Source organism: Urocitellus parryii, chromosome 4, assembly GCF_045843805.1.
Source record: "Urocitellus parryii isolate mUroPar1 chromosome 4, mUroPar1.hap1, whole genome shotgun sequence".
NCBI classification, from domain to species: Eukaryota; Metazoa; Chordata; class Mammalia; order Rodentia; family Sciuridae; genus Urocitellus; species Urocitellus parryii.
Window position 1 is genome coordinate 18,415,187 of NC_135534.1, and position 27,687 is coordinate 18,442,873.

The following is a 27,687-nucleotide window of genomic DNA, read 5'->3' on the forward strand; positions in this document are numbered from 1 at the left end:
CCTTTACTAGTGTGCAACACTTTACAGTTTACAAATTAAATCTCAGAGCTATAATTTTTGAATTCACAGATATAGGGGCTCAAAGGCAGAGACTGCTGGGATTACTTAGCAGGTTGACATGGAATTGGAAACAGGAGAAATGAGATCTCATGTGTAGAGCCTAGTGTTTTATCAGTAAATTACACAATAACTGTCAGCCACAGAGGCTTTATAGGTGACAGGTAGTACTAGGTACCTGAGGAGAGGAGAGCATCATGGAGGAAAATGAAAAAGAATGACTGAGACCATCACTGGGCAGGGGTGGGCAAGGACATGCTCCACAGTAGCCATGACTGCCCCATCTCTGTGCTATGAACCTCAGCCTGCAACCCTCTCCTGGCTAATTTGTTATCTTTCTTTACCTTTTTTTACAGGTAATTCTGTCCCCAGGCAGGTGCCACTTCCTGAAAGGATCACCTCATGTCTCCCAGTAATGTGACTGAATTTGTTCTCTTGGGGCTCACGCAGAATCCACACCTGCAGAGGCTCCTCTTCATCGTCTTTTTGCTCATTTTTCTCTTTACCGTGCTGGCCAACCTGTTCGTCGCCATCACCATCTCCCTCAGCCCCACGCTTTCGGCTCCTATGTACTTCTTCCTCACTTACCTGTCCTTCATAGATGCCTCGTACACCTCTGTCACCACCCCCAAAATGATCATCGACCTGCTCTACCAGAGGACAACTATCACTTTGGGTGGCTGTCTGACTCAGCTTTTTGTGGAGCACTTCCTGGGAGGCTCAGAGATCATCCTCCTCATTGTCATGGCCTATGACCGCTACGTGGCCATCTGCAAGCCCTTGCACTACATGACCATCATGAGGCAGGGACTCTGCCGCCTCCTGGTGGTGGTAGCCTGGATTGGAGGGATCCTGCATGCCACTGTGCAAATTCTCTTCATGATCAGCCTGCCCTTCTGTGGTCCCAATGTCATTGATCACTTCATGTGCGATCTCTTCCCATTATTGAAACTGGCCTGCAGAGACACCTACCTGCTTGGAATGGTGGTGGCAGCCAACAGTGGAGCCATGTGCTTGCTCATTTTCTCCATGCTACTCATCTCCTACATCGTCATCCTGAGCTCCCTGAAATCTCACGGCTCTGAAGGACGGCACAAAGCACTCTCCACATGTGGCTGTCACTTCACCGTTGTCGTCCTCTTCTTTGTGCCTTGCATATTCACCTACATGCGTCCTGTGGCCACCTACCCTGTGGACAAGTTGGTGACTGTGTTCTTTGCCATCCTCACTCCCATGTTGAACCCCATAATTTACACAGTGAGAAACACAGAGGTGAAAAGTGCCATGAGGAGCTTGTGGAAGAGAAGAGTAACTGCTCAGTTCATAGTGCCAAGACAGTGATGGTGTCCATAACTATGGAGGATGGTATCTGCCGCACACATACCGAGAGAGAAGTAACACATTCTACAGATCATTGGTGAAAAAAGCAATCCCCCCCCCAAAAAAAATAAAAATAAAAATAAACTAACATTTATTGGGTACTTATACTGGTTAGACTTTTGCTGAGCAGTTTTGATAATGTTTAATGTGTTTTAGCAAAGCTGCAATGTTCACATAAGAATTTTAAATCTCTAGTGTGATGATTTTGATGTGTGCATTCCTCAACAATTTCAGTGAGAATTTACTAAATTTTTCATACATGGTTTATTTGCATGGAATTGGTTTCTACTTACAGAACCTTGGTCTTAGAACTTAAAAAAAAATTGCTTGGCCTTTTGTGATGAAGGAAATCCTTAGATGAACATATGAGGTTGATAGTTGGGGAGTGAAAGAATCACTCTTGATTTTCATTATTTTACATTGTTTTTGGCAACCTAAAAATATAAAAAGAGAGAAATTCATAAAAGAAGCAATTCATGACCTCAGAAGAAATTATTCCTGAACTATCTCTATTTTTTCCTGTCATAAAAATAAGTCAGAAATTTTGAAATTACTGTTGATTTCTTATTTTCTTAGATATCCTCATTGCTCACAGTTTTTCTTGAACATAAAGGAAGGTTTATTTTTTCTTACCAATACTTTAGAAACCATTTTCAGAAGCAAGTGTAAACATTATTTTATTTAATCTCACCAAAAAGGCATAAGATCATAAAGCCGTTGGGTGTGATATGTGTTATACATATATTTATTTTAAATGAATATATATATTTTATATATTGAACACATTCACTTTATTTAGGTAATTTAATGTATGTACTACACTGGTAGTTTCAAGATAACTGTTCCCAATTTACAAAGAAGCAAAGTGGAGCTCAGAAACTGTCTAATGTACTTTCCTCAGTTCACACATCCAACAGTTTCAGCTATGAAATTGGAATATGGGTTTTCCAACACTCAGTTCTACTTTCTTCAATAAAACACAGTTGTTTGTCATATGTAAATGTGTATACATAAGGACTTCATATGTAGTCTCAAGATTCACTTTATCCTTGGAGAACAACGAGGCCAAATTTGTTGTGTCCTTTTCTGACTTGTAGCAATGTATTTCAGCAGCAATGCTCCTCTATGAGTTCAGAAAATATCAGGTCAGTCTATGTTACTGCAAATGTCTTTGTGAATCAAACTTCTCTGATTACAACTGTCCCAATCCTGCTTCTTCTCATAAATGTTCCCTTTCTCATACTCACTGGTCACTTGGAGCTGTTTCTCTCATAATTTGACCATGCAGTAAAATCAGATATGGAACAACTATTTTTTTTGGGGGGTGGGTATTCTGACTTATGCATGAATGTCTCAAAATCATAAGAAATAGGACATTTTATTCATAAAGTTTACACCTGGAAGCTGATGTAGTCAGCCCTTGATCCAGTAAGAATGATTAAGTTTTCATTGCTGGTAAAATAAATAAATAAACATTTCTAAAGACTCCAGAGTAAATAATTTGTGATTCACTTTGCCTTATGATAGACAGGAGACACAAGCAATTCAGGAATAAGGATGGGGGAGCAGAATTGAGAAAACTGTCATTTCTAGTCCAAGATAAAAGAGAGTTTAAAGGGGGAAACTCAGGTCAATGATTCTGTCTTTGTGGTTATACCAACTGCTCAGTGGAAGGGTGAGATCAATGAGATTATAAATTGTCAACAACAATCGTGGAAGATGTAAGAACTAAAGGAAGAGATGAAAGTAAACCTGACATCTTCAGTAGACAGTCTTACTGGTTTGCAAACATTTTAGGGATTGTTAAGATGATCCTTGGCATTCATCATTAAAAATTTCTCATGAAGACACTGCATCTGATTTTTTTTTTCTAATGTTAAAAATAAAATGACCTAAAAAAAAACTGTATGTTTTCTTCTAAAAGCTCTTAAGATGAACAACAAAATAATTTAATATATAAGGATACTTGGTTTAATCTGGACACTCAATTCAATGAAAATATTAGACACTACTTAATAAGGAAAGTAAGTGAACTATATATATATATATATATATATATATATATATATATATATATATAGTTAAGGCCAATTATGAGGCATTTATATTGTTAGGTCCTTTACATATTTTAACTCTCTTAATGCAGCAAATTGTATCTTTGAATGCCATTTTCTACAAAAGAAAGTGAGACTCAGACTAAGCGAGGTTTTAAATCTTTGGGATTCTACCCTCTCTGCCATTCCTGCCACAACAATTCTTGGTCCTGTCATGCAAAACATCAAAACACAGACCTGGTCACTAGCTGTGTCATGAAGATTGTTCTCGGGTTTATCTCCTTGTTTATTTGGGGGGTATCTTCTTCCCTTTAGCTCTGCTTTGGCCTCCACTTCCCAGGTTTCCCCACACTCTCTTTATTTCTCCTGTCAGGTAAAAGCCATCTGATGATCTCATTCCACACGTGTATGAGCCCCATCCAAAATGGAAAGTCCAGGGCTCCAGGACTGAATAGTTAGTGATAGAGGTTCAATTTCAAGGAAACTGACGCATGGTGAGAGAGATGCTTAGAAGAAGAATAAGTGACGCAGTCAGGGAATTGGTTTGACGCCCCTTATGGATATAAGGTTAGGAACCTGCAGAGACAAGTGATGCTTCTACAGGGATTTCCCCCAGACTCTTCCATAGCATTAATATGGTTATTTGAATGTGCCTATATGGACAGTTACTATCAGGAAATTTTCACTTATCTATTTCAAAATGTTGTTTGGTGTTTAGAGTAAGTCAGATAATTTCATGAACTAGATATATGATGTGTCACAATATAAATAAGAATGGTGTTCAAACTTCAATTCCAAGAAATAGATATATAACAAACAAACAAACATATCATACATAATATAATTTTGTTAGTACAATAGTTTTAAGAGTGTGATGCAGAACTTAAGAACCAGACACAGACTTGTGTTCTGAAGAATAGCTAGAATTTTAGTTAGACCCAAATGTAAACAACCACATTATTTTTTATTTCTTAAAAAATAAGTTAGTTACCTAATATAATGGACATGATATATGAAACATCATGAATATATGAAAATGGCATATTGGGGGATGAAAAAAATCTTAGTGATTTTCCACTTAAAGTACAGATGTCCATAACATGTATAACAGGTAGATACTGTGTCTGAGATATTAAAATTTCAGAAGCAGCATGATTAGGGAAAAAAATCTTTCAAATTTCCTCATGGGAGATCATAATAAAGAGATAAAGTTGAAGATCCCTGTCAAATCCATTTCTAAATGGTTAGGTTAGAACATGGAGTAAATTCAGAGAATCATTTTAAGAATCCAAATGCAGAGTTTAGCCTGTCAGTTCTGAGGATCATATCTCCTAAAATGGAGTCACTTTATTCTCTCAGAAGACTCCCTGGGATTTATAGATAAATATGTTAAAGAACTATGTGTAACCTGTAAAATATGTTGTGAATGTAGTATATTAGTATGTTTTAATGTTGAAGTTAAAAAAAAATTCAGACTGTAAGCCCAAATATTTCCACATCGAAAATGTATTATTTGAGAATGCTGTTATGGCAAGAGAATTTTTCTGACTGAGGTATTTAAAATTCTTTTTAAACAATGGCAGCTATCCTGCAGGTAGGTATGACCTATTTCAATAGATGGAGTAGCAGAGGAAGTGAAAAAAAATTTGATTCTGGTATTGCAAGGTAGCCAAAATAAGTCATTCAGTTTTAAAGAATTTATATTGTGAGCCAGGACTTGTGGCACATGCCTGTAATTACAGTAACTCTGGAGGCTAAAGAAGGAGGATATCTAGTTCAAAGCCAGCCTCAGCAACTTAGAGAGGTTCTTGGCAATTTAATAAGACCCTGTCTCAAAATAGAAATAAAAGAAGGAGGAGGAGGGGGGAGGAGGAGGAGGAGGAGGAGGAGGAGGAGGAGGGGGAGGAGGAGGAGGAGGAGGAGGAGGATTGGGGATGTGACTTAGTGGTTAAGCAACCCTGGGTTCAGTCATAGGTATTAAAAAAAAAATGAACAGATGGTCACAGAGTGGCCATTCTGTATTAAAGAAAGTTTAGTTGTGGAACAAATAACTAAATGGTTAATATTATGATCTGTTTTTTGCTTGTAAATCATCAGCTTGGCCTGGCTCTAGTGAGTCTCTGTCTCTGGGGAAACACCAATCACTGCAAGGGCAGATGGGAATTGCTGGTGTAGTGATTAGTTCTCAGTCAGAGGAGAAATAGCAACAAAGGGATCCAACTGGAATGATGCAAACTGGAATGATGCAAATATGCATATTTGGAATTTTGCACCACTTGAAACTGGCACTCAGTAGTTTTTACCCCATGTCTATTACCCGAAGGATAACATTTTATTGACGGTGTTTCTCCTAAAACTTGGGTTGGAGATTGTTTGTAAATTAAGCTCAAAAATTTATTAGAGATCCACCCCCCTCTTTTTTTTTCCTTTTGGCAACTTATTCTATTTAGAGGAAACATAGTCTTGTGCCAACTACAGTGGTTGTTCTTATTTAAGTGTGTGGATACTTCAAGTGCCTTTTTATAATCTTTCTTTTCATTAGAAAGTCTATTTCTATTGAAATGATTCCCCTTTGAATGATTGCTTTGTTTATTCTCTGTGCAGGTCCTTACTTATTTTGGTCCTCTACTTTGCTATGATTCCTAATTCTGGAGAAGAAAGTTCATGTGAGTATATCTGGATGGGGCTACACCTTTTGTCTCCTCTATGCGATCATAGACATTTTACTTACACAGTTTTTGACTTCTACTTATTTGCTTCATAAGACTGAACTTTTTGAAGGTAACCTTGAAATTTTACTTGAATATTAAACACATTTCTATTAATTTGAGGAACTAGTTTGAAGTTGTGGAGATAATTGAAACCACCTAACTGGAACACAATTATGTTTTAAACATGTCAGTATTTCATCTATTTGTTTTATTTATAGGCACAAATTGGTCTCAGGATGAAGAGCCTTGAGCTATCAACAATTTTCAGCTGGCTGTACTTTAATCTCTTTTGGCAAGTTGTCAGAATTAACATCACAAGGAGGATTTGATGGCAATGATTCAACACTGAATGAAGAGTGAAAGGTACAGTGCAGCTTCTGGTTGTGGTTAAAGCATGTCTAAGAAAGGAAATGCTACAGATATAAAATGGTAAATAGGATATTTGAACCAGGATGCCAGAATAATAGCAGCCATGCCCAGAAGATGATGCTGTGATTTCTGCAGGCAAGAACTGATAGCAGCCATGCTTGGGCTTCATTGTTTAATGCAGTTTCCCATGCAGGAACTCCATTGTATTTTTTAAAACAAACTTAATTAAATGACTAATGTTTACTAGTATAGCACATTATTAGAAATATGATTAAAATATAATGAATTAGCCATCCTTAAGCATATCCATAAAGTGATAAAGCCAACATGCAATTTTTATTGAAATATGAGCCAAGAAGATAATTGAATTGTTGCTAATATGATCTATATAGGTGCATGTAATAAATATCAGGATGACAGCAATGAAGCTGGTAGAGGGAAAGAAGTAAGGGATGGAGAAGGTACAGTGATAGATTTGCTAATGGAGGCCATAGGCAGTAGTAATAGAAAGCTGGGAGGTTACAGTGATTTGCCAACTCAGGCTGTGTAAGGATGTTGTTAGCTAGAATGTAGATCTGGGTTTCTGGAGCTGATAAACAAAAGCTTAAGGCTTAATTTTCTTTAATAAGCACATGTGAAAAATTATTAGAATTTTTGTTAACTATTAGTTAATAGTTGTAACCAAGTTTTAGAATTGAAATAGATAGATGATAGGCAGAAATACAGATATTAAGCACTGAAATTTTCATAAGATGAAACTATATGACCCAGGTACAGTGGTGCCTCCTGTAATCCCAGTAGTTTGAGAGGCTGAGACAGGAGGATCACAGCTCAAAGCCAGCCTCAGCAAAAGCAAGTTGCTAAGCAACTGAGACCCTGTCTCTAAATAAAATACAAAATAGGACTGGTAATGTGGCTTAGTGGTTGAGTGGCCCTGAGTTCAATCCTCGGTACTCCCTTAAAAAAACAATATGGATTGTTATTAGCATTCATTTTGGAACTTGAAAATCTGAATTAGAATTCAACTTCAGTAATTACTAGTTGTAAGAATCACAAGCAACAACCAGTGGAACAAAGAGCAGAAGTTGTACCAGAGGGAGGAAGAGCTGTTGTGTGGATCAGTAGGATCAAGCTGCTGTTAGGCTTTTATTGTTAGCTGATTTCTGTAGCAACGGCTGGAGGAAAAGATAGGTTAAGAGGATATGGGACAGCATGCAAAAATATGTCCAGTGCACTTAGTGATTGCTAATTAAAAATGATATTTCTTTTGCAGTCTTTCCAGTGCAGAGGGACACGCTGTCCTCAGCCCACATTCAATGGAGAATCCAAATGTGACTGTATTCATCCTTTTGGGCATTACAAAGAACCCGGAGTTGAGGAAAATACTCTCTGGTTTGTTTCTAGTCATGTATGTGGTCACAGTACTGGGAAACCTCCTCATTGTGGTAACCATAAGTGCAAGTCAGAGTCTGAAGTCTCCCATGTATTTTTTCCTTACTTCCTTGTCCCTCATAGACGTCACCTACTCTTCTATCATTACCCCCAAGTTGATTGTGACCTCCCTCTCTGAGAGCACCACCATCTCCCTCAAAGGCTGCTTGACCCAGCTCTTTGCAGGGCATTTCTTTGGTGGTGTGGAGATCATCCTGCTCACTGTGATGGCCTGCGACCGCTACGTAGCCATCTGTAAGCCCCTGCACTACACCAGCATCATGAGTCCCCGAGTGTGCTGCCTGATGGTGGGAGGGGCCTGGCTGGGCGGGTCCATGCACGCAACCATACAGCTTCTTTTCATGTATAAAATACCTTTCTGTGGCCCCAATATCATCGATCACTTTATATGTGACTTCTTTCCATTGTTGAAACTGGCCTGCATGGACACCCACGTCCTGGGTCTCTTGGTCACCCTCAACAGTGGTGTGATGTGTATGACCATCTTCCTTCTCCTACTGGCCTCTTATGTGGTCATCCTCTGCTCCCTGAAGTCTTACAGCTCTGAAGGAAGATGCAAAGCCCTCTCCACGTGTAGCTCCCACCTCACTGTGGTGGTGTTATTCTTTGTGCCATGTATTTTTTTGTATGTGAGGCCTGTGGCCACTTACCCCATAGACAAGGCTATGGCTGTGTCCTTTACTGTTGTTGAACCAATGTTAAATCCCTTGATCTACACCTTGAGGAATGCAGAGGTGAAACATGCCATGAGGAAACTATGGGTGAAATGAGGGACCCTGGGTGGTCACTGAATTACACACCAAAGGACAAATTTGCCTTACAATGCCAGTGGAGTTTTAGCCTCCCCATAACTGCAATTCATTGGGCACAGGAAACTAGATGCATCATTTTATTTTATTCATTTTCTTTAGTTATGCATGACAGCAGAATCCATTTAAAAAAAAAAAAAGTGAAGATACTGCAGTATCTTGTCTAACCAGGACTTGTCTCTAAGACTTTCACAGGTACATTCTGTACTACCTCACCTTCCCCAAAATCCTCTAGGCACACTTTTAAATTAAATTCTATTTTGAACAACCCTAGTCTTCACAAGTTTAGGGGTTTCTTTCTCTCTTGGAGATGGTCTTTCCAAAAGCCTTTGCTTGGCTGGCTCCTTGATTTTTTTTTTCTATTTTCAAATGAACTCCTATCTGAAAGAGAGAGAGAGAGAGAGAGAGAGAGAGAGAGAGAGAGAAATGAATTTTCTGATGACTTTCTTCAGTCCTTCCCGTCATCTGTCCTCCACTTCTCCACTCAGCTTTTACCCTCAAAGTCTACAATCACGAATTATACCTGAAAATACTTCTTCAGGTCCATGTTCTGTTTTCTGTTCTCCAAATCATATCCAAATCATAGTTATTGTCAATGTAGGGATTATTTTTGTTCCTTTCTGCTATATCCTCAGGGGTGCACAATATGTGCTTAATAAACATTATTGGATGATTCCTAATCTAAAAGAGACTTAAGAGTTTAAAATATTTACAAATAAACAAAGAAATGGGGAAGACAAATATATATTAACACTTTAGGGGATTAGAATCCCCATATTTGGCATACTGCCAAGTGTCCCATTTGGAAACACTTTTTATTTGTTAGTGTGCTATTTAATACAAAGGGTAGAAGTATTCTCAACTTCCCCAAATTCTCAACTCTTAGTATTCTTCAGAGAAGCAAAACAAGTTCCACTGGTGGTTAAGTCAAGATGCTTTCAAATCAATTGTCTATGTCTTGAAGTTATATATTCTCTATGGGAAAAAAGCAAGAGTATAGACCTATTTATTTACTTTATTGGTTCTTTTTAGTTATGCACACCTAGACCTAATTTATTAATTATGGAGAAAATGGTTTTGCTGTTAACTTCAAAATGCATATATTCAAATCCAAAGATGTTTATTTTCTCCAAGATTCAGCTGTGGAAACGACTAAAAGACACTGATAATGTTTCAAGTCACCACCCTTTTTGGGGTATGTAGGAGCCTAAAGTCCTAGCATGATTTAGCAAATTGTTTCCTTATTAAAACAAATATGCATGATATATATGAAGACAATAATTGCAGCATGAGTTATGGATTCAAATAAGGTATTATTTAAATCAAATATTTGTATTTTGAAATAGAATACAAATATTATTACAGCTATAAGAATCTTGCTGTAATAATCCCCAACTGTATTTGTAACTTCAAGATTCATTTGTTGATTAAAAGATATTTGCTGAGTTTGTATAAAGTTTGGATACTTTGCTAGAAGCTAGATTACAGCAATGAATAAGAAAACTCACTTTCTTTATACCTCGGAGCTTATATGTTAGTGCAGAAGACAGATAACTTATGAAAATGAAAATCAAAAATCATAGAGCAATCACATGTTCAGAAAATCTTAAGGGAGTAGAACAAAGGTGACTGGGGAACTCTGGAGAAGTGGGCAAAAAAACTTTCTGAGAAAAATTTTTAAGCTGAAATCTGAATGATGAGAACAACCATATCTGTGGGAAGAGAAAATATTACAGAGAGAGAAGCCAGAAGTGGAGTAATCAGTGCACTGCAGTTGGAGTGGGGCTGTAGGACAAGGTGAGACAGGAAAAGCAGACCAGGCCCTGGTAGACAATGCTACTAGTTTTTCATCCTTAAGTTAAAACAGAGCTTTGACATCAAAGAGACTCTAATATTAGACTATAATTAAAAATCAAGTCAGACATGGATTTATAGATGAATTTAGAAACAGCATAAAAATAGCTGCACACAGCTTTCACTTACCCTTTGCTGTGTCATTAGTAGAAGATAATATTTACTGCATGATGGGACTATTTTGGGATTAAATACCTAGATTCATTTTATATTTTGTTACCTTGTCAAAGAAGAATAAAATGATCTTGATAGTATGATACTTGGTGTACATAAGACATTACGTAGAGAATTTTCTTAGTTTGATTACAAAATTAAAGTGGAAGGTTCAAAATGAGATCCCTAATCTTAAATGTTTATAATTTGCTTGATAATTTTTAAGTGTCAAAATTAGGACTAGAATCTATATTTTTCTGTCACCATGCAAAGACCCATTCTGGTAATTCATGCTGAAATTATCGCTGGCCTCTTAAATTCCGAAAATTTCTTGTCTTCTGTGTTCTATAGATCCCCCATATTAATTCACATTTAAAAGTTTTGCTCAGTAAACACATTATTTAGAAGCTCAACACTTTACTTCTTCTAACACATTCACTTCTGAAATAAATCTTTATCTTTTTATAGTAACTGGCTCTTACCAATAATAGCTACTAAACCATATGATTATCTGCATAATAGAGTTTGAAAAAATTAATACTATTTATGATATAAAGGCATAGAAAAGTAGGAATAGAAGGGCACTTTAATTGGAAGAATAATATTTATCAAAAACAAAGGGCACACATCAAACTTAATGGTAACTGTTCTATTTTGGATATGAGGTGTCCCCCAAAAGCTCATATGTGAGACAATTCAGGACTGTTCAGAAGTGAAATGATCAGATTATGAAATTTGTAACCTAAACAGTGGATTCATCCATTGATATGGATTAACTTGGTGGTAACTGGGCAGATAGGGTATAACTGGAGGAAGTAGGTCCCTCCGGGCATGCCTTTGGGATTTATATTTTTCCCTGGTGTGAGCAAATATCTGCTTCCTGATTGCCATGTCCTGAACTGCTCTCCTCCACCATGCCCATTCACCACGATGATCTGCCTCACCTCCAGCCCAGAGCTATGGAGTCAACCATCTAAGACTGAGACCTCTAAAACCCTGACCACAAATTAACTTTGTATCCTCTTTGTTGTTTTTATTCACAGTGACAAAAAAAAAAATTACTAAAACATAGAAGACTAAAACATTAACTATTAGGTGGACTTGCCTCATATTTCACTGAGAGAATTTAAGGCCTCAGGAAAGAACTTCTCCACACACCAACAACTGCTTCTATTGATCTGCCAGCATCTGACCACTTAGGTCCTACTTGCTACCAAACAGGCATCCCATGGTATCTCCCGGTCCCTTTGTATTTTTTTTTTATTTTGAGACAGGCTATCACTACAGGCATCATCTGTGTCCCACTTCAAAGCCAGAGAAGCCACTTGACCTATGCACTGGTCTTAGATCTCTTCTTGTTGCTTACACGAGGCCACTGATCTAAAACTAGCTTTAATTTTCCTTTCCACTGGATCATTTACGTTAGCAAAGAATTAATCTCTTATCTTAAAAAATCTTTCCATGAACCCACTTCCTTCATCAGTTACTGCCCTGTGTCTTCTCCTTTGCAGCAAAACCAAAGAGATCTCTATAATTCTGTCTCTCATCTCTTTTATTTTTCTACAAGTCCTTGTCAGCTTATGAAGCACTTTGCCATGCTTATTTCTTCTGTTGAATATCAAATGACCCCTATGTCATTAATTTTAGTAGCCAATGTTCATTTCTCACCTTATAAAATAAAATCCATTAACAACTTTTAGCCTGGTTGTTCTTGACATACTATCTTAATAAGACTAAGATTGTTGAATTAGTATCTCCAGCCTAGACTTATTTGTTCATGCTCTACTTTGGAAATATAATTTTCTTGGGGCTGGGGATGTGGCTCAAGCGGTGGAGCACTCGCCTGGCATGCGCCAGGCACTGGGTTCGATCCTCAGCACCACATACAAACAAAGATGTTATGTCCGCCGAAAAATAAAAAAAATAAATATTAAAAAATTCTCTCTCTCTCTCTTTAAAAAAAAATATAATTTTCTCCATGGCATTCTCACTGGAACAGATAATTTCTCAAACTGAACATGCCCAAGGCTGTCCTCCTAGTTCTACCATTATCCTCCAGTCTATTCTACCTAAAACACTTTCTGTCAGTTGATGGCACATTTGGTCTGTCTATGTCATATATAAAATCCAGTGCATCACGAAATCCTGTGGACTCAACTTGCAACATACATCCCAAATTCAACAACTTCTAATGACTTTTAGAGCTATCACCTAGTTCCAAGCCTCCACCAATGTTCACCTGAACTGTTGCCTACTCTCCCTACTTTTATCTCAATATCCCCTGCTCTTATATTTGATCTTCAGCACAGTACTCAGAGTTGTCTTTAGAACTTACAAGTCAGGTTACATCACACTTCATGCAACTGAGGTTAAAAGCCTTACAATCATTCAAGTTCTGATAGCCAAAATTCAGCCAACTCTCTCTCTGACTAGTCTCTTACAAGTGATTTCTTGACATTTTATTAATAACTCTGATAACTTTCTGGTTCCTTCTACTGCTAAGATTATTATTTTTTTTAATACTGGTACTGGAGAATTGAACCCAGGGGTGCTTTATCACTGAGTCTCCTTCCTGTTCCTTTGTATTTTCTATTTTGAGACAGGCTATCACCAAGTTGCCTAGGGACTCACAAAGTTGTTAGAACTGGCTTCAGAATTGTGATCTTCCTGTTTTACCCACCCAAATCACTGGGATTACAGGTGTGTGCCACTGTGAATTTATGTTCTTGAGGTAAGGCTTTTACATAGACCATTCAGTTGTCTGCCTACAATAAATCCTCCCACTACCTTCATGACTAACTCACTAATTGCTAATTGACTGGAAGAGAAAATACTTCAGATAGTTCTTCCCTTAGACCTAGGCCAATGGGGCATGATTCCATATCTTGTAGTAACTTTGTTGAAATTTTCAAAATTCTTATTAAACATCTGGAATTGGTCAGTAACTTCTCAAGAAGTATCTCAGATGAGAATCAAGTGCCTGGACTGTATCCTGGTTCTTCCATTTTGGAGTGTGTTATTCAGCTTGTAATCACTGTGACCAAAATACTTGACAATAACAAAGAAGGGAAATTTCACTTTGGCTCATGATTTCAGAGGTTTTGGTCCATGGTTAAACCAGCTCCATTGCTTTGGGCCTGAACCTCTGGAAGGTTGCAGAACAACCTCATGGAAGGATGTTCCATGGAAGGGCATGATGGGGAACACTGCTCACCTCACAGTAGCAAGGAAGCACAGAGAGAGAAAGCAAGGAAGGCGCTACAGACAAGATATATTTACAAAGGGCATGTGTTTAGTGACTTACTTTCTCCAACCATGCCACAGTTACCTACAGTTTCCACTTTCTCCCAGTAGTCCATACAAATTATCAATCCATCAAAGGAATAATCCACTGATGAGGTCAGAGCCTTCATAGTCCTATCACTTCCCTCACGCCCCACCCGAATATTGCTGTATTAGGGACCAAGTGTTCAATGTGTGAGCTTTTGGGGACATTCTAGATCCAAACCATACAGGGTGTTCTCCAACATTATATCCAAGTGGTTTATTAGATGTGTTCAGAAGATCTTGCTCTTGCACCTATGAAGTTATCCCAGGTCAAATGGCCAGAACCATTATACAAGGATAGTTCATTTTTTCTTGATATGATTACATTACATTAATTGATAGACTGGTGTTGATATACAGATTTTGGGACACATGGTACAAATAAAGGTTGTGGGCTACAAATGGTCCCTTATTCTCTTAACATTGGTCATGTGTTTGTGAACCCTTAGGAACCTTTGCCTATTATTCTTTGACCTAATTGCCAACATCTACACCATGGCAGGTGGTGGGAGTGTGGCAGGCATTTTTCTTCCTGTGTGTTCCAACTGTAAGCATTGAGGGAAGTCACCCAGTTCTTTCATAGTCCCTATGTCAAATATCAGGCACTTCTTTTGAGACATTTGTGCTTATCACTTTAAATTCAAGAATTTTGTTCTGTATTTCTGACTTGCTCCTCTCTCTTCATCATAACTTGATGTGCTCTTCAGTTTTCATTGGATATTATGTGGTATGTATTATGTGTTCTTGTCTTCTTCAGTCATGGTAATCAGGGATATGACCTACATGAATTGGACCACTTTTCTTTATTGGCAGTTTTTTCTCTATTCTACCTGCTAGTGGCAGTGCTTGGAAGGAGTTATGTGGACAAAGTAAAAAAAAAAAAATGCATTCTAGGAGCCTTCTTATGACCTAACAAATTCAATGGAAGACAAGGACAGAAAATGTGTAGTTCTATACTTACATAACAAAACTCCTTTATATTTGATATGGCCTAGAAAGTAATCATTAGAAAGGAATTCACATTCTTTTTTGCCTTATCATTAGATTTATGTCTGTAATCATTATCAAGAAAGTATCTTTGAAGGGAATTGGAAGATGGCATCAGCTCTTTTGCAGGTGAGAATCAAAACAGCTAAGTAATAACTACTCAGTGAGGTGGGTGATTGAGGGAATATTCTGAAGTCCAATATTTCCAAATTAAAGACTTTGAGAGACTCAGAGCCTCTGGTTACAGGAATAAAGAGTGAAACATTTTTAATCAGGTCTTAACTGGCACCCCTGCCAGTGCTAGGGCAGGTTAGAGGAAGGATCACACTAAGAAAGAGAGAGACATGTTTCACAAAATTGTGACAGAAAGAGTGGTAGAAGGAAAAAAATCAGTCTGGATTCAGTTGAACACAGCACTGCATAGCACTGTGTGAGAAATACTCCACTTTTCCCAATCATACATGGAGAACTGTGGCATGGAACAATCTTTTTCTTTTTTTTTACTTGTAGTTGGACACAATACCTTTATTTCATTTATTTTGTGGTGCTGAGGATCGAAATCAGGGCCTTTCAAATGCTAAGCAAGTGTTCTATCACTGAGCCACAACCCCAGACCCAACAAGGAACAATATTGTTGGGAATATCTAAGCCTTCATCTTAGGAAAATAGAATTCCCTTCAACTTCATCTCTCCTGGAGATAGCAGCAAATAATATTATGGAAAAATGGACTGTTATCAAGATATCTGAATAATTTATATCGTGAAATCACTGCCAGCCTAAAGCCTGCAAAAATTGCTGCCCAACAGGGAATAGAGCAAAGGCCACTCTGTTGCTCAGGAGCACAGTGCTTCTCCTAACACACTGAAGACTCCAAAGTGCATAAAATGTGTCCTTTCCATGTCTGACTAGGTTCAGTCTGCTGCTTAGGGGATTCCCTGACACCAACCCCTCCTCAATACAAGTGGGCCCATGGGTTCCCAGACCAGTCACTGCATTTCTGAGCCACCTAAATTCTCCTTTGGTACAGACTCAGAGGTGTTGCTCTATTTATCAATGTGAGTTTGTAGGAATTCTTTCTGCTAACCAAGAAATCCAAGAGCATACAAAACTACTCCCTGTGCCAGTGTGGTCATGATTAACCTAAAGACTGCCAAACATAATGCCCAGCAGGGAGAAGAGATATAGACCTGATCCATTCCCCATGTACACAAGTTAATCCTCACACACTGATGGATTCTGAATGTATAGAAAGCACTACCAACACATACATCAAAGAGTGTTCCACTAAGCAGGGGATATGTTTGCACCAGCTCTTTTGCAATAAGTGAGGACCCACAGGTTCCCAGAGAAGCTCTGGATCCTTTGGAGTCATCTAGATCCACACCAGAGGGGCATTGGGTGAAGTCTTTGTGATCAACCCAGTTCTTGGTGCTCCTCACTACACACCAAGGAAATGCAAGAAGAGATAAAATTGCCTATTTTCACTACAGGTGAGAGGAACTTGAGGTGAAAACTAGATTATAGTCTACAGTGCCTGAGCTTTGCAAATTTTTGAAACAAATACAGAATGACCCATGTCTATGCTGAACCCAGTTGTTGGGATGCTGTCTCCCGTTTCCCTCCAGAGCCATTCAGAGGGTATGTAACCAAGTCTTGGACATGTTTTTCATGCTCTGATAACTTGTTCATTTCAACTCTGGAAGAATCTGAAAGAATATAGTTAAACACTTTGGCAAAGAAGACATTTGTTATTTTTTAATGTTTTTATTTCACCTTTTAAGATATGGGTTCTAGAACAAATTTTCTAGTTAGTTGTATCACCCTGGATCAGCCATTTTAGATTTGTTCTAGAACCCATATCTTAAGTTAGTTTTATGTTCAGATCAAAACTGGAAAAAAGTGTAAACATCTTATTGTTATAAATAATTTAATGCAAATGTGTGTGAAAAATAATTTTGGGGTGAACTGATTAATTTCAAAGATAGCTATTAAATTTATAAATAAATATTTCAATAATTTAATTCAATGAGAAATCATTAGTATGAGCTTAGGCATTATGACACTGTCAAATTTGATGTCCATCTGACTAAACCAGGGGAATACAAAAAGAATTACAGACCTTGAAGCAAGAAAAGACACAGACTAATGGCATAGAACACTTATTCAATAAAATAATAGCAGAAAATTTCCCTAATCTTGGGAAGGAAATGTGCATACCATTACTGGTGGTTTTCGAACTTCATATGGGACAAGAAAAAAAACTTCTCCATGACACATAATAGTTAAAATGCCAAGAATTCAGAAGAAAGAAATAGTCTCAAAAGCTGCAAGAGAAAAATACCAAATCCCCTGTAGAGACAAACCTATAAGAAAAATAGTACCTTTCTCAGAAGAAACTCCAAAGAATAAGAGGACATGGAATGATATTAAATCAGGAATAAGACAAGAATATCTGCTCTCACCACCCCTATTCCGTACAGTACTTGAAATTTTAGCCAGAGCAATTAGCTACAGAAATAAATGAAAGAGAAACAAATAGAAAGTGAAAATGTCAACTTATTCTTATTTGCAGATGATATGATCAACCCTAAAAGCTCCACCTAACACTGAAGTGGATAGACTGATTCAACAATGTAACAGGATATGAAATCAACATACAAAAATCAAGAAGTATTCAATATAGCAATCAGCAATCTGCTGAAAAGTAAATCAGGAAAACAATTCTATTCACAATAACTAAAAAACAAACAAACAACAATGACAACAAGAACACCTAGGTATAAACATAACCAAAGAAAGAGGTAAAAGACCTCTATAGTGAAAATTACAGAGCTCTGAAGAAAGAAGACACTAAAGGATGGAAAAACTACCCATGTTCTTGGAGAGGTAGAATTAACATTCAAATGGCTGTATTTCCAAAAGAGGTCAACAGATTCAATGCAATTTCTGTCAAACTACCAATGGTGTTCTTCACAGAAACAGAATAAAAAATCATAAAATATATGTGGAGAAACAAAGACCCTAAATATCCAAAGAAAACACAAGCCAAAAGAGCAATTCTGAAGGCATCACAATACCCAATATCAAATTCTGCAGCCATAGTAATTAAAACAGCATGGTATTAGCAAAAGAACAGGCATGTATATCAATGGAATAGAATGGAGGCTCAAATACAAGCCCACACTGATACAGTCATCTGATTATGGATGAAAGTGCCAAAAATATACACTGGAGAAGACAGCCTTTTAAATAAGTTGTCTTGGGAAAACTGGATAACCATTTGTAGGAGAATGAAAGCAGATCCCTACCCCGAATCCTATACAAATATAAACTCAAAAGGGATCAAAGATCTAAGATCAGAAACTTTGCAACAGTTAGAATAAAAAATAAGGAAAATACTTAAACATGTAGGCTCAGACAAACTTCCTGAATAAGACCTCTATAGCTCAAGAAATGAGAAATAGTTAATAATTTGAATGACATCAAATTTAAAAACTTCTGTACAGCAAAGGAAAAAGCAGAGTGAAGAGATAACTGCGAGAATGAGAGAAAATCTTTCCTCACTTCGCCTCTGACAGAAAACTAATATCAAAAGTACGTAAAGAACTCAAAATACTCAACAGGAGTCGGGGTGGTGGCTCAGTGGTATAGCACTTGCTTAGCTTTGTGAAGCTCTGGGTTCTAGTCTTAGCACCACATCCAAATAAATAAATGAAGGTCCATTAACAACTATATATATATATATATATATATATATATATATACACACACACACACTCAGCATTAAAAAAATAATAATAATAACCCAATCACTACATGGGTAAATGGACCAAACTGGCACTTCTGAAGAGAACTACAAGTGGCCAATATCTATATGGAAAAAAAAAAAAAAAAACTTAAATTGGTTTAGCAAATAGGGAAAAGTGTATTAAAAAATACAGTGAGATTTTATTTAACCCCAGTTAGAATGACAAACATAAAGAATGCAAACAATAAATCCTAGCATGGATGCAGGGAACAAAGAACTCTAATACACCACAGGTGGGAATGTAAATTAATGCACTGAACATAAAAAGAGCTTCCTGCAAGAAACAACAACAAAAAAATATTCTGCTGCCTCCATTTCTTCATAATAACAAACCATTTTTTTTTCAGAGAAATTGATAAAACAAAGCTAAAACTTGTATGGGCAGGTTTGAATATCAGGCTTGTTTGTACAACAATATGAGAATAACAAAGAGTACTCAATCTGTTAGACATTGACCATACAGTAAACCTCTGGTTGTAAAATGTTACAGTAGGCTGAGTAATAAAGAATTCCAAAGAACAGAAAACTTGCTAAGATGTTGAGCCATCTCTCTGGAAACTTACTAGATATTTTCTGATTTACGTAGAATACAATGTTTGCAGACTATGTTAATCACCAGATTATTTGTTATGAAATGTAAATAATAACAAATGCTGGTGCAAAAACAGTGCTCTCATTCATACATTGTTGGTGGGACTGTAAATCAGTATAATCACTATGGAAAGCAGTATGGAGATTCCTCAAAAAACTCAGAATGGGACCACCATATGACTCAGCTATCCCATTCCTTAGTATTTATTAAAAATAATTGAAATCAGCACACTGTGGTGACACAGCTACATCAACATTTAAGCAGCACAATTCACAATAGCTGAGTTGTGGAACAGCCCAGGTAACCATCGACAGATGAATGGATAAATAAAATGAGCTATATACACAATGAGTTTTACTCAACCCAAAGAAGAATGGAATTATGGTATTTGTTGTTAAATGGATGGAACTGTAGAGTATCATGCTAAGTGAAATAAGCTTGACTGAAAATCAAGGGCCTGATGTTTTCTCTCGTATGTGGAAGCTAGAGTAGCATAAGAGGAAAGGTGTGGGGTATGGATAATGTAAAGGCAGTGAAGATCAGAGGAGTAGGAGATTGAGGAAAGGAAAGGAGTGAAAAGGAACACGAGGAAATGCAGAATAAATTTGACAAAATCACATTATGTATGTACATGCACAAAAATACCACTGTGAATTCCATCTTTATGTACATCTATACCATAAATTAAAAATATATAGATGAGTGAAAGGTAGACCAAGAGATTAGAAGAAGGAAAATACAGGGAGGGAAGGGGGAAGGGAAATGGGGGCTGAAATGAAGTAAATTAAATTTCACTCGTGTGATTATGTGAAAATTAACTCAACTACTGTATACAGCCATAGCATACCAATAGAAGCAAAAAACAAGAAAAATGAAAAGTGAAAATTAATCTCTAGTATCTATGTTCTAAATTTTAAAATCATGGAATCTCAAAATCAATTTCTGAGAAAAATATATTTTTATTAACACATAAACTTTTCATATACATATGTGTTATTCTTTAATAAGCCTTCTTTACTACCCCAGTCAAAATACCATACAAGTTGTTGAATGAGTTCTTTCAGAACTCAGATCTTATTTCAGATCTTAAATTTAATAAGAACACAGGGATGACGCAAAGGGACACTTCTCCATCCCATTATATGCAGTGTTTTATTCCAGAACAGGACAAGACATGAAAAAATCTGCAAATAGAAATACAGACATTTAAAAAAGAAAAAAAACAATATTTGTGGTGCAAGAGATTTATGAACACTTAAGCAAGTGTAAAACCACTCAAAATTTTGTGATGGAAAATCATGATGATGGAAAAGTTCCAAGTCCCATGGGCTTTTGTGAGGCAAGTATACAGGTTCATAAGCCCTCAAGGAAACCTCTTTATATTTTAGGAGGAATAAGCTTTGCTTCTTCATTTCTTTTCCTGAGACATGTTGAAGGCAGCACTCAAGCAGCAGTAATAATACTGCCCCTTTCATCTGCCAGGGATATTCTTTCTCTCTCCCTTAAATGCAGAATGAAGAGTTGGAAACAACCTTTTCATTTGTGCCATCACTGAATGAACTGTTCTTCATAGAGAGTAGAAAATTATCACGAGGATTATCAAGGAACTGATACGTGGTGAGATTCTTAATTCACAGATTTGCATTTTCAGAGAGGATTTTAAACTATGATGTAGAGCTTAAAAGTGTGGGTGTTGTGACCAGGTACGGTGGTTAATTCTATGCATGGGCCTATCAAGAACTGTGTGTACTTGAGCTAGCTTACTCATTATTCTGGCTCTCAGACCCCTCATCTTTAATGGGGTCTGCATTTCCAAGTTAAAAGGATGTGTATGCAAGTGAAACATTACAGGAGGAGCCCACAGAACAGCACTAGATACATGAAAGATGCCCAATAAACAACAACAGCTCACAATAGCAGCTCTTTTAAATGAATCAAATCTTTGTACACCTGGAGTAATGTGGTTAGGAGAACCTATGTCTTCAAAACTAATGAGATTGAAACTATATTTACATTTCATCTTCAAGTTAAATCCAAGTGACCTAGAAATGTTATAAGTACACATTTTTGTCCTATCTCCAACAGCATGTTCTGTGTTCTTTCTAAATATATTTTGGTTGATCCCTCATCTTCTAATGTTTTTCCCATCCTTATATTTCAGATTAAAATATGGAATTTTCTGAAGCCATATAGAGAATGCTAATGTGGGTGTCTGATAAATTCAACTGTTATTAGACCTTCCACAGTTATCGATGTAGAATGTAGCATTTATTATATGAACAGCCACACACTGGCAGAGGGAATGGGGAAGGACACTAAGGTAAGAAAGAGGTACTAAAGTCACAGATTAGAGTCTTTTGATTTAATTCTGTCCATTCAATCTTCCTTCAGTGCATTTGATGTTATGAGTAGCATTAGGTTCCTCGCTGAGAATTGTTTAGGAAAGGTCACAGTGGGGAAAAAAAAAAAGGTGGAAACAGAGAGATGAATTTCTTCTTCCAAAATCCCAAAAGAGGAAGAGTATAAACATTGAGACATTTGGGGAAACCAATAGAGCTACATTGAAAGGAACAAAAGTTATTGAAATCTGAAATGAATATGTTTTCTTGATAGTCATAAAAGGGAATATGCTTTGAGAGACACATGATAAATAAACCTTTATTGGTAAATAATAATCTTGAATAAAAAATAATCTTGAAATATATATATATATATATATGGTAAATTGAATGAACTTGCAGGTTGGCTAATCACAAATAGGATTTTAAATTATTCTTCTATTTAGTAATAATATTTATTTATACATCATTTATTGAGACTACAGATGTAAATGTGACTTATACACTCACATATACACATGTAAATGCATCTGAACTTTACTGGTTGAGTAGAGTTACAAAGCACTACTTATAATAATGGACTTACTAGTAATCTCCCTTTTAGGTTTGAATGGTATGTGTACTTCAACTTGAAACAGAAATTCTGTCTTGTTGTTGTTTTTTTTTTTTTTTTTCCCAGAGAGATGGATGGTAGAATGAGTTTTGACTAAAATGAATGAGAAGGAAACAGTGAACAATGTGGGCAGTGAACAAGTTGGCAGGCAAACTTCCCAGGTCACCTCCCCAGGAGATGGCTCAGAGCCCACAGTTCAGCTGCCAGGGATCCCTGAGCAATCTCAGGAAGCTCCAGGATATTCAAGGGCATGAATTTTCAGAAAAAAAATAAAGCCATAAAATATTCAAGGAGAAAAAAGGACATAATATAATAGAATGTGAATTTAAAATTTATAACAGAATAAATGCATAAAGGATGGGGAGGGCTAAAGCCAGGGTATAACTGTTAATAGAAAGTTTACAATAGTTTACTCTTTTTAAATATAAGATGCTTTTAAATATTAGCATGTTAGTTTCACCTTTACAAACAAATTGTTTTTTCCAACCTCTTATCCTCTTTCTGAACTATTTAGATGAAGAATCTGGTACTGTGTTTTTAAATTTATGTCCAATTTTAAATGTTCTAATAGTAACCAATTTGTATTGTAAATTTAAACTCTATCATTTTTATATTTTCCCTTACAGATTGTAAAATTATATTTAATATATCTGTGCAAATAGGAAAAGTCATTTGAAATTTTCTTCTTTGCTAGGTGCAAAGGCACGCACACTTGGAATCCTAGAAACTCAGGAGACTGAGGCAGGAAAATTGCAAGTTTAAGGCCAGCCTGAGCAACTTAGCAAGACCCTGTCTCAAAACAGTCAAACAAACAAACAAACAACAAAAAAAAACAAGACAGGGGATCTGGCTCAGTGGTAAAGTGCCCCTTGGTACATTCCCCAATACCCCCCCTACACACACACATACACACACACACACACACACACACACACACACAAACAACATACTGCAAAATGCTTCACCTTCTCAATCTTCATATTATTAATTTTTTGCTTTATTCATAGCATCATATGAAATTAGTGTGTAATATTATGATTTGCAAAAACAGCTTAGTCTCATTGGATATTTTAGATACTTCACTGTTTAATATGATAATACATTATTTTCTATAATAAAGTTTCTCCATGTCATTTCAATTTTAATTTATTTTTAGGATTGGATTACTCATATAAGATTATGATTCCAGAAGTATTTACCAACATGTTTTGTAAAAGGTTACACGAACAAACCAGTTTTATTGCAATTGTATTAGGTGTAACTAATTACAGCATGATTTTTAAGATACATATTTTATTTTTATACTAATCCAGTTTCTAGCTTATTTACATTTTTTGATACTGCTTAAAAATAATGCCAACATTGATATTTCATATCTTCCTTTTAATGTATTCCTAGTAAAACTGTTCAAAATGTCCATGAACTTGATTATTGCAGATCAAGCAGCTCTACAATTGATACTATAGCTATTGTATAGTAGAGGGGATAGAAACAGGGTGGTTTGTTCAAAGACACTTGACAACCAGATGATGAAACTAAAATTGCTAGCATTTTGGTAGCAGAAAATGAATGGTTTTTAATTTATTTTTTATTTGGAATAAATTCAGATCAAGAGAAAACTTACTCAGAGAGTACAGAAATTCCCTGCATATCTCTCACACAGTATGTCATAGTTACATCTGTCAAGATGATGAAATAAACATGGATACATTACTCTTAACTAAATACCATTATATATATTTTAGTGGTTTTTCTACTGCCGTGATTGTTCTGCTCTAATCTATCTAGGATCACTCATTGAATTTAAGACAATTGCTTTTAGAAGACTTGAAATCATGAGCCATGAGCACATTATTTTCCAATTTTAGTTTTTTTTTTTATTTCGACTAATGAATGAGTTGGTTTATTTAGATTTTATGCATATGTTAATTATTTCAATTCTAAATAGTATTACTCTTAGGGCATCTCAAATAAAGAAAGTGGAGACATAAGAAGTGTTATCACATTCACATAGGACCTTGTCTTCCTTCCTACCACTAGCCTTGTTGGCTATTTTGTTGTTGTTGTTCAATGAGGCTACATGAAACAGGAGTAGATACAGGTGGGTCTGAGGCCACAGTAATTTAAGGTCTATCAAATTTTCAAATATTCAGGGTCTACCAAGGACCTTTAAAAGTGTCACACACTTAAAAACAAGTATTTCATTATGACTACTCAAAGGAAATATTCTGTATTTAATACCATGAGAAGAAGAGTAAAAGAGAAGCCTAGGTTATGATGAGGCAGGAACTTGGAGTAAACTGATGCCATCTGTGCCCTGGGTCAGGGGCTGGGGCAGGTCACTCTCCCCACACCTCATCTTCCCCAGTGCTACTGACTATCCATGTTTTTACATCCAAGTCTTTATCTGATTCTCCCAAGAAGTCAATTGACAGATGTGCTTATTAATCCATAGGCCTAAGAGTTTTCAGCTCGTGGACTTTTAAGTAACCTGGTGCATACAGTGGAAGAGCCTGGAGACATGGTTCTCGCTGCTTTCACTTCATTCTCTTCCTGCTTTTCCCTTGGGTGAGCTGACCAAAGGCAGATTCTACATGGAAATTCTTTCCCCTATGGTGTAGCATTATTGTAAATAATATGGGAAATAATTATGGTAAATGATTTCTTGCCTTATTTCAATTAGTCTTATGTCAACAATCAGAAGTAGGCATTATTGTCTCAGTTAAATTCTGCTCTAATTTTTAAATGATGAATTTAAATACAAACTTTTATGCATACTTACATCTGTAGCCAGGTGCATTTCCATAGATCCTTGTTTTTTTATGAAAAAAAGAGAAATTACTAAAAAGCTCATTTATAATACAAATTTAAAGAAACTTTTGAGGAGTATCCATGAAAATCCATATTATTTCTTTTACTTATAGATGTAAGAGTCTCCAGGCCAGAGATGGCTTGCTATTCACCTCAGCCCACTTCCATGACATGGCCAAGTGACTACTACAATTCGAGTCCTTATTTCCTCATTACATGGATGAGCTTCAGAATGCTTCTGAACAAGTCACTTCAGGAAGTCACAAGTAAATGACCAAAGCTGGCGCTCAAGATGAAACTACGAATCTTCTCAATCACATGTGGATGCTTCCGTTCCCCTTTTTAGACATTCTAGTAAGTCCTCTAAGATTCATCTCTACCTTAAGTTGGCTCAATCCCCAACTCCTGCCTCAGTAAATGACGTAACTTGTGCTCTCAGTGACAAAAGAAACACTAAAGACAATTTTGCATCAGGGTGCATCTAACTGTTGAGAACTATAAAATCATAAACTGGTATGAAGAAAATATTTCTTTATCATAATTGTAGATTAGCAGAATAGCTTATCTTATAGTAGACATACCTTTTATTAGAAAACTTATTTCTCAGAAAGCATGCAGAATCAAAGTTTCATAACTGAGTTTGTCTTTCTGGGGCTTTCACAGAATCCTACTGTCCAGAAAATAGTATTCGTTGTGTTTTTGTTGGTCTACATTGCAACTATTGGGGGCAACATGCTGATTGTAGTGACCATCCTCTGTAGCCCTGCACTGCTGGGCTCCCCCATGTACTTCTTCTTAGCATTCCTGTCCTTCCTGGATGCCTGCTTCTCCTCTGCCTTTGCCCCAAAGATGATTGTGGATTTGCTCTATGAGAGGAAAACCATCTCTTATAAAGGATGCATGATTCAACTTTTTGCTGAACACTTCTTTGGTGGTGCAGAGGTGATTGTCCTCACTTCCATGGCCTACGACCGCTATGTGGCCATTTGCAAGCCCTTGCACTACTCTTCCATCATGAACTGGAGGCTCTGTGGCATTTTGGTGGGGGTGGCCTGGACAGGGGGCTTCTTGCATTCTATTATACAGATTCTCTTTATTTTCCAGCTGCCCTTTTGTGGGCCCAATGTCATTGATCATTTCTTATGTGACTTGTACCCATTACTGGAGCTGGCCTGCACTGACACTCACATCTTTGGACTTTTTGTGGTTGCTAACAGTGGGTTTATCTGTATTATAATATTCACCCTGTTGCTTGTCTCCTATGGTGTTATCTTGTTCTCTCTGAGAACACACAGTGCTGAAGGGCGAAGGAAGGCTCTGTCCACCTGTGGATCTCACATTGCTGTTGTGGTTTTGTTCTTTGTCCCATGCATATTTACATATGCAAGACCTCCTTCTGCCTTCTCCTTTGATAAAATGGTGGCCATATTTTACACCATGCTAAGCCCCTTGCTCAATCCTTTGATTTATACTTTTAGAAATATGGAAATGAAAAATGCCATGAGGAAAGTATGGAAGAGATTTGTGGTGGTTTCTGATGAAAAATAAAAATATTAAACTTCATAAAAATAATATAATAAGTAACAAATTCAAATGGTCTTAAACAAGAAAAACTTGATGGGACCCTCATTGTCTCTAAAGTAGTAACACAATTCTATAGAAATGCCAGTACTGTAGGGTCAGAGAAGATGTTTTTCATTATCTTTTTAGGCATCTACTCAAGTTTGCAAGTCAACATCCTATTATGTTAAGTTGAAGTTAATTGAATTTTATGCTTACTTAGAATCTAATATATTTTAAAAGGAAATAAAAAATACTTGGCGGATTGCAGGCCACTTACTCCATGCTTTGATAAAACTTGTGGAGGGATCACAAAAGTATCTTAGAAATTAGAGACAGATTCTTCAAGTATTTCAAGTGAAAAGAAATTTTGATTTAGGATATTGATCTCAGTGATGTTGGAGAAAAAACAACTGGAACTCAGGAGAGGCATTCAGAAGAACATTAGTGGAAACGTCATTGTAAGTTTCCTCTATGATGTGACCCTGTTCTTTAAGATGGGTCCCTTACCATCTGTACAGGTTTAGTCATTCCTGAATTTCATGACAGGTAGACCCTGATGGCCCAGACCTGCGTATGGAGGATGAGTTCCTCTGTGGTCAGCACAACTTCATGTCAATCATGTTTGGAGAACAAGAGGAGGCAACTTTCATGGATGTCTTAACAATGAGTATTTCTTATTCAAGTTCAATCAAAGGGAATTGAAATACAGCATAAACAAAACCAGGACCAGCTGTGGAAGTAGAGAGTTATGTCCTCCAGCCTTAAAGAGGAAATCCAGAGGCACCAGAGAGGAAAGGGAACTTTAAA

The 27,687-nt window shown here is 36.8% G+C and overlaps 3 protein-coding genes across 4 annotated transcripts; all 3 read left to right on the forward strand.

Annotated features, from left to right (window-relative positions):
* Positions 1–459: 459 nt before the first annotated feature.
* On the forward strand, positions 460–1,398 carry LOC113177504 (olfactory receptor 4C3D-like). The gene has a single exon (XM_026382041.2). It carries the CDS (start codon positions 460–462, stop codon positions 1,396–1,398), a length of 939 nt encoding a protein of 312 aa, XP_026237826.2.
* Positions 1,399–7,887: 6,489 nt separating this feature from the next.
* LOC144254656 (olfactory receptor 4C6-like) lies at positions 7,888–8,793 on the forward strand. Its single transcript, XM_077798072.1, has one exon. The coding sequence runs from the start codon at positions 7,888–7,890 to the stop codon at positions 8,791–8,793; it is 906 nt and encodes a 301-aa protein (XP_077654198.1).
* A 9,040-nt stretch (positions 8,794–17,833) lies between these two features.
* Positions 17,834–26,865, forward strand: LOC113177509 (olfactory receptor 4C15-like). 2 transcript variants are annotated; one of them, XM_026382046.1, is made up of 2 exons: positions 17,834–17,843; positions 25,925–26,865. In XM_026382046.1, exon 2 carries the CDS (start codon positions 25,930–25,932, stop codon positions 26,863–26,865), a length of 936 nt encoding a protein of 311 aa, XP_026237831.1. In that variant the 5' UTR covers positions 17,834–17,843; positions 25,925–25,929. The 2 variants fall into 2 exon arrangements, with proteins under 2 accessions (XP_026237831.1, XP_077654202.1); XM_077798076.1 differs by lacking the exon at positions 17,834–17,843 and having other exon boundaries at positions 25,930–26,865.
* Positions 26,866–27,687: the final 822 nt, after the last annotated feature.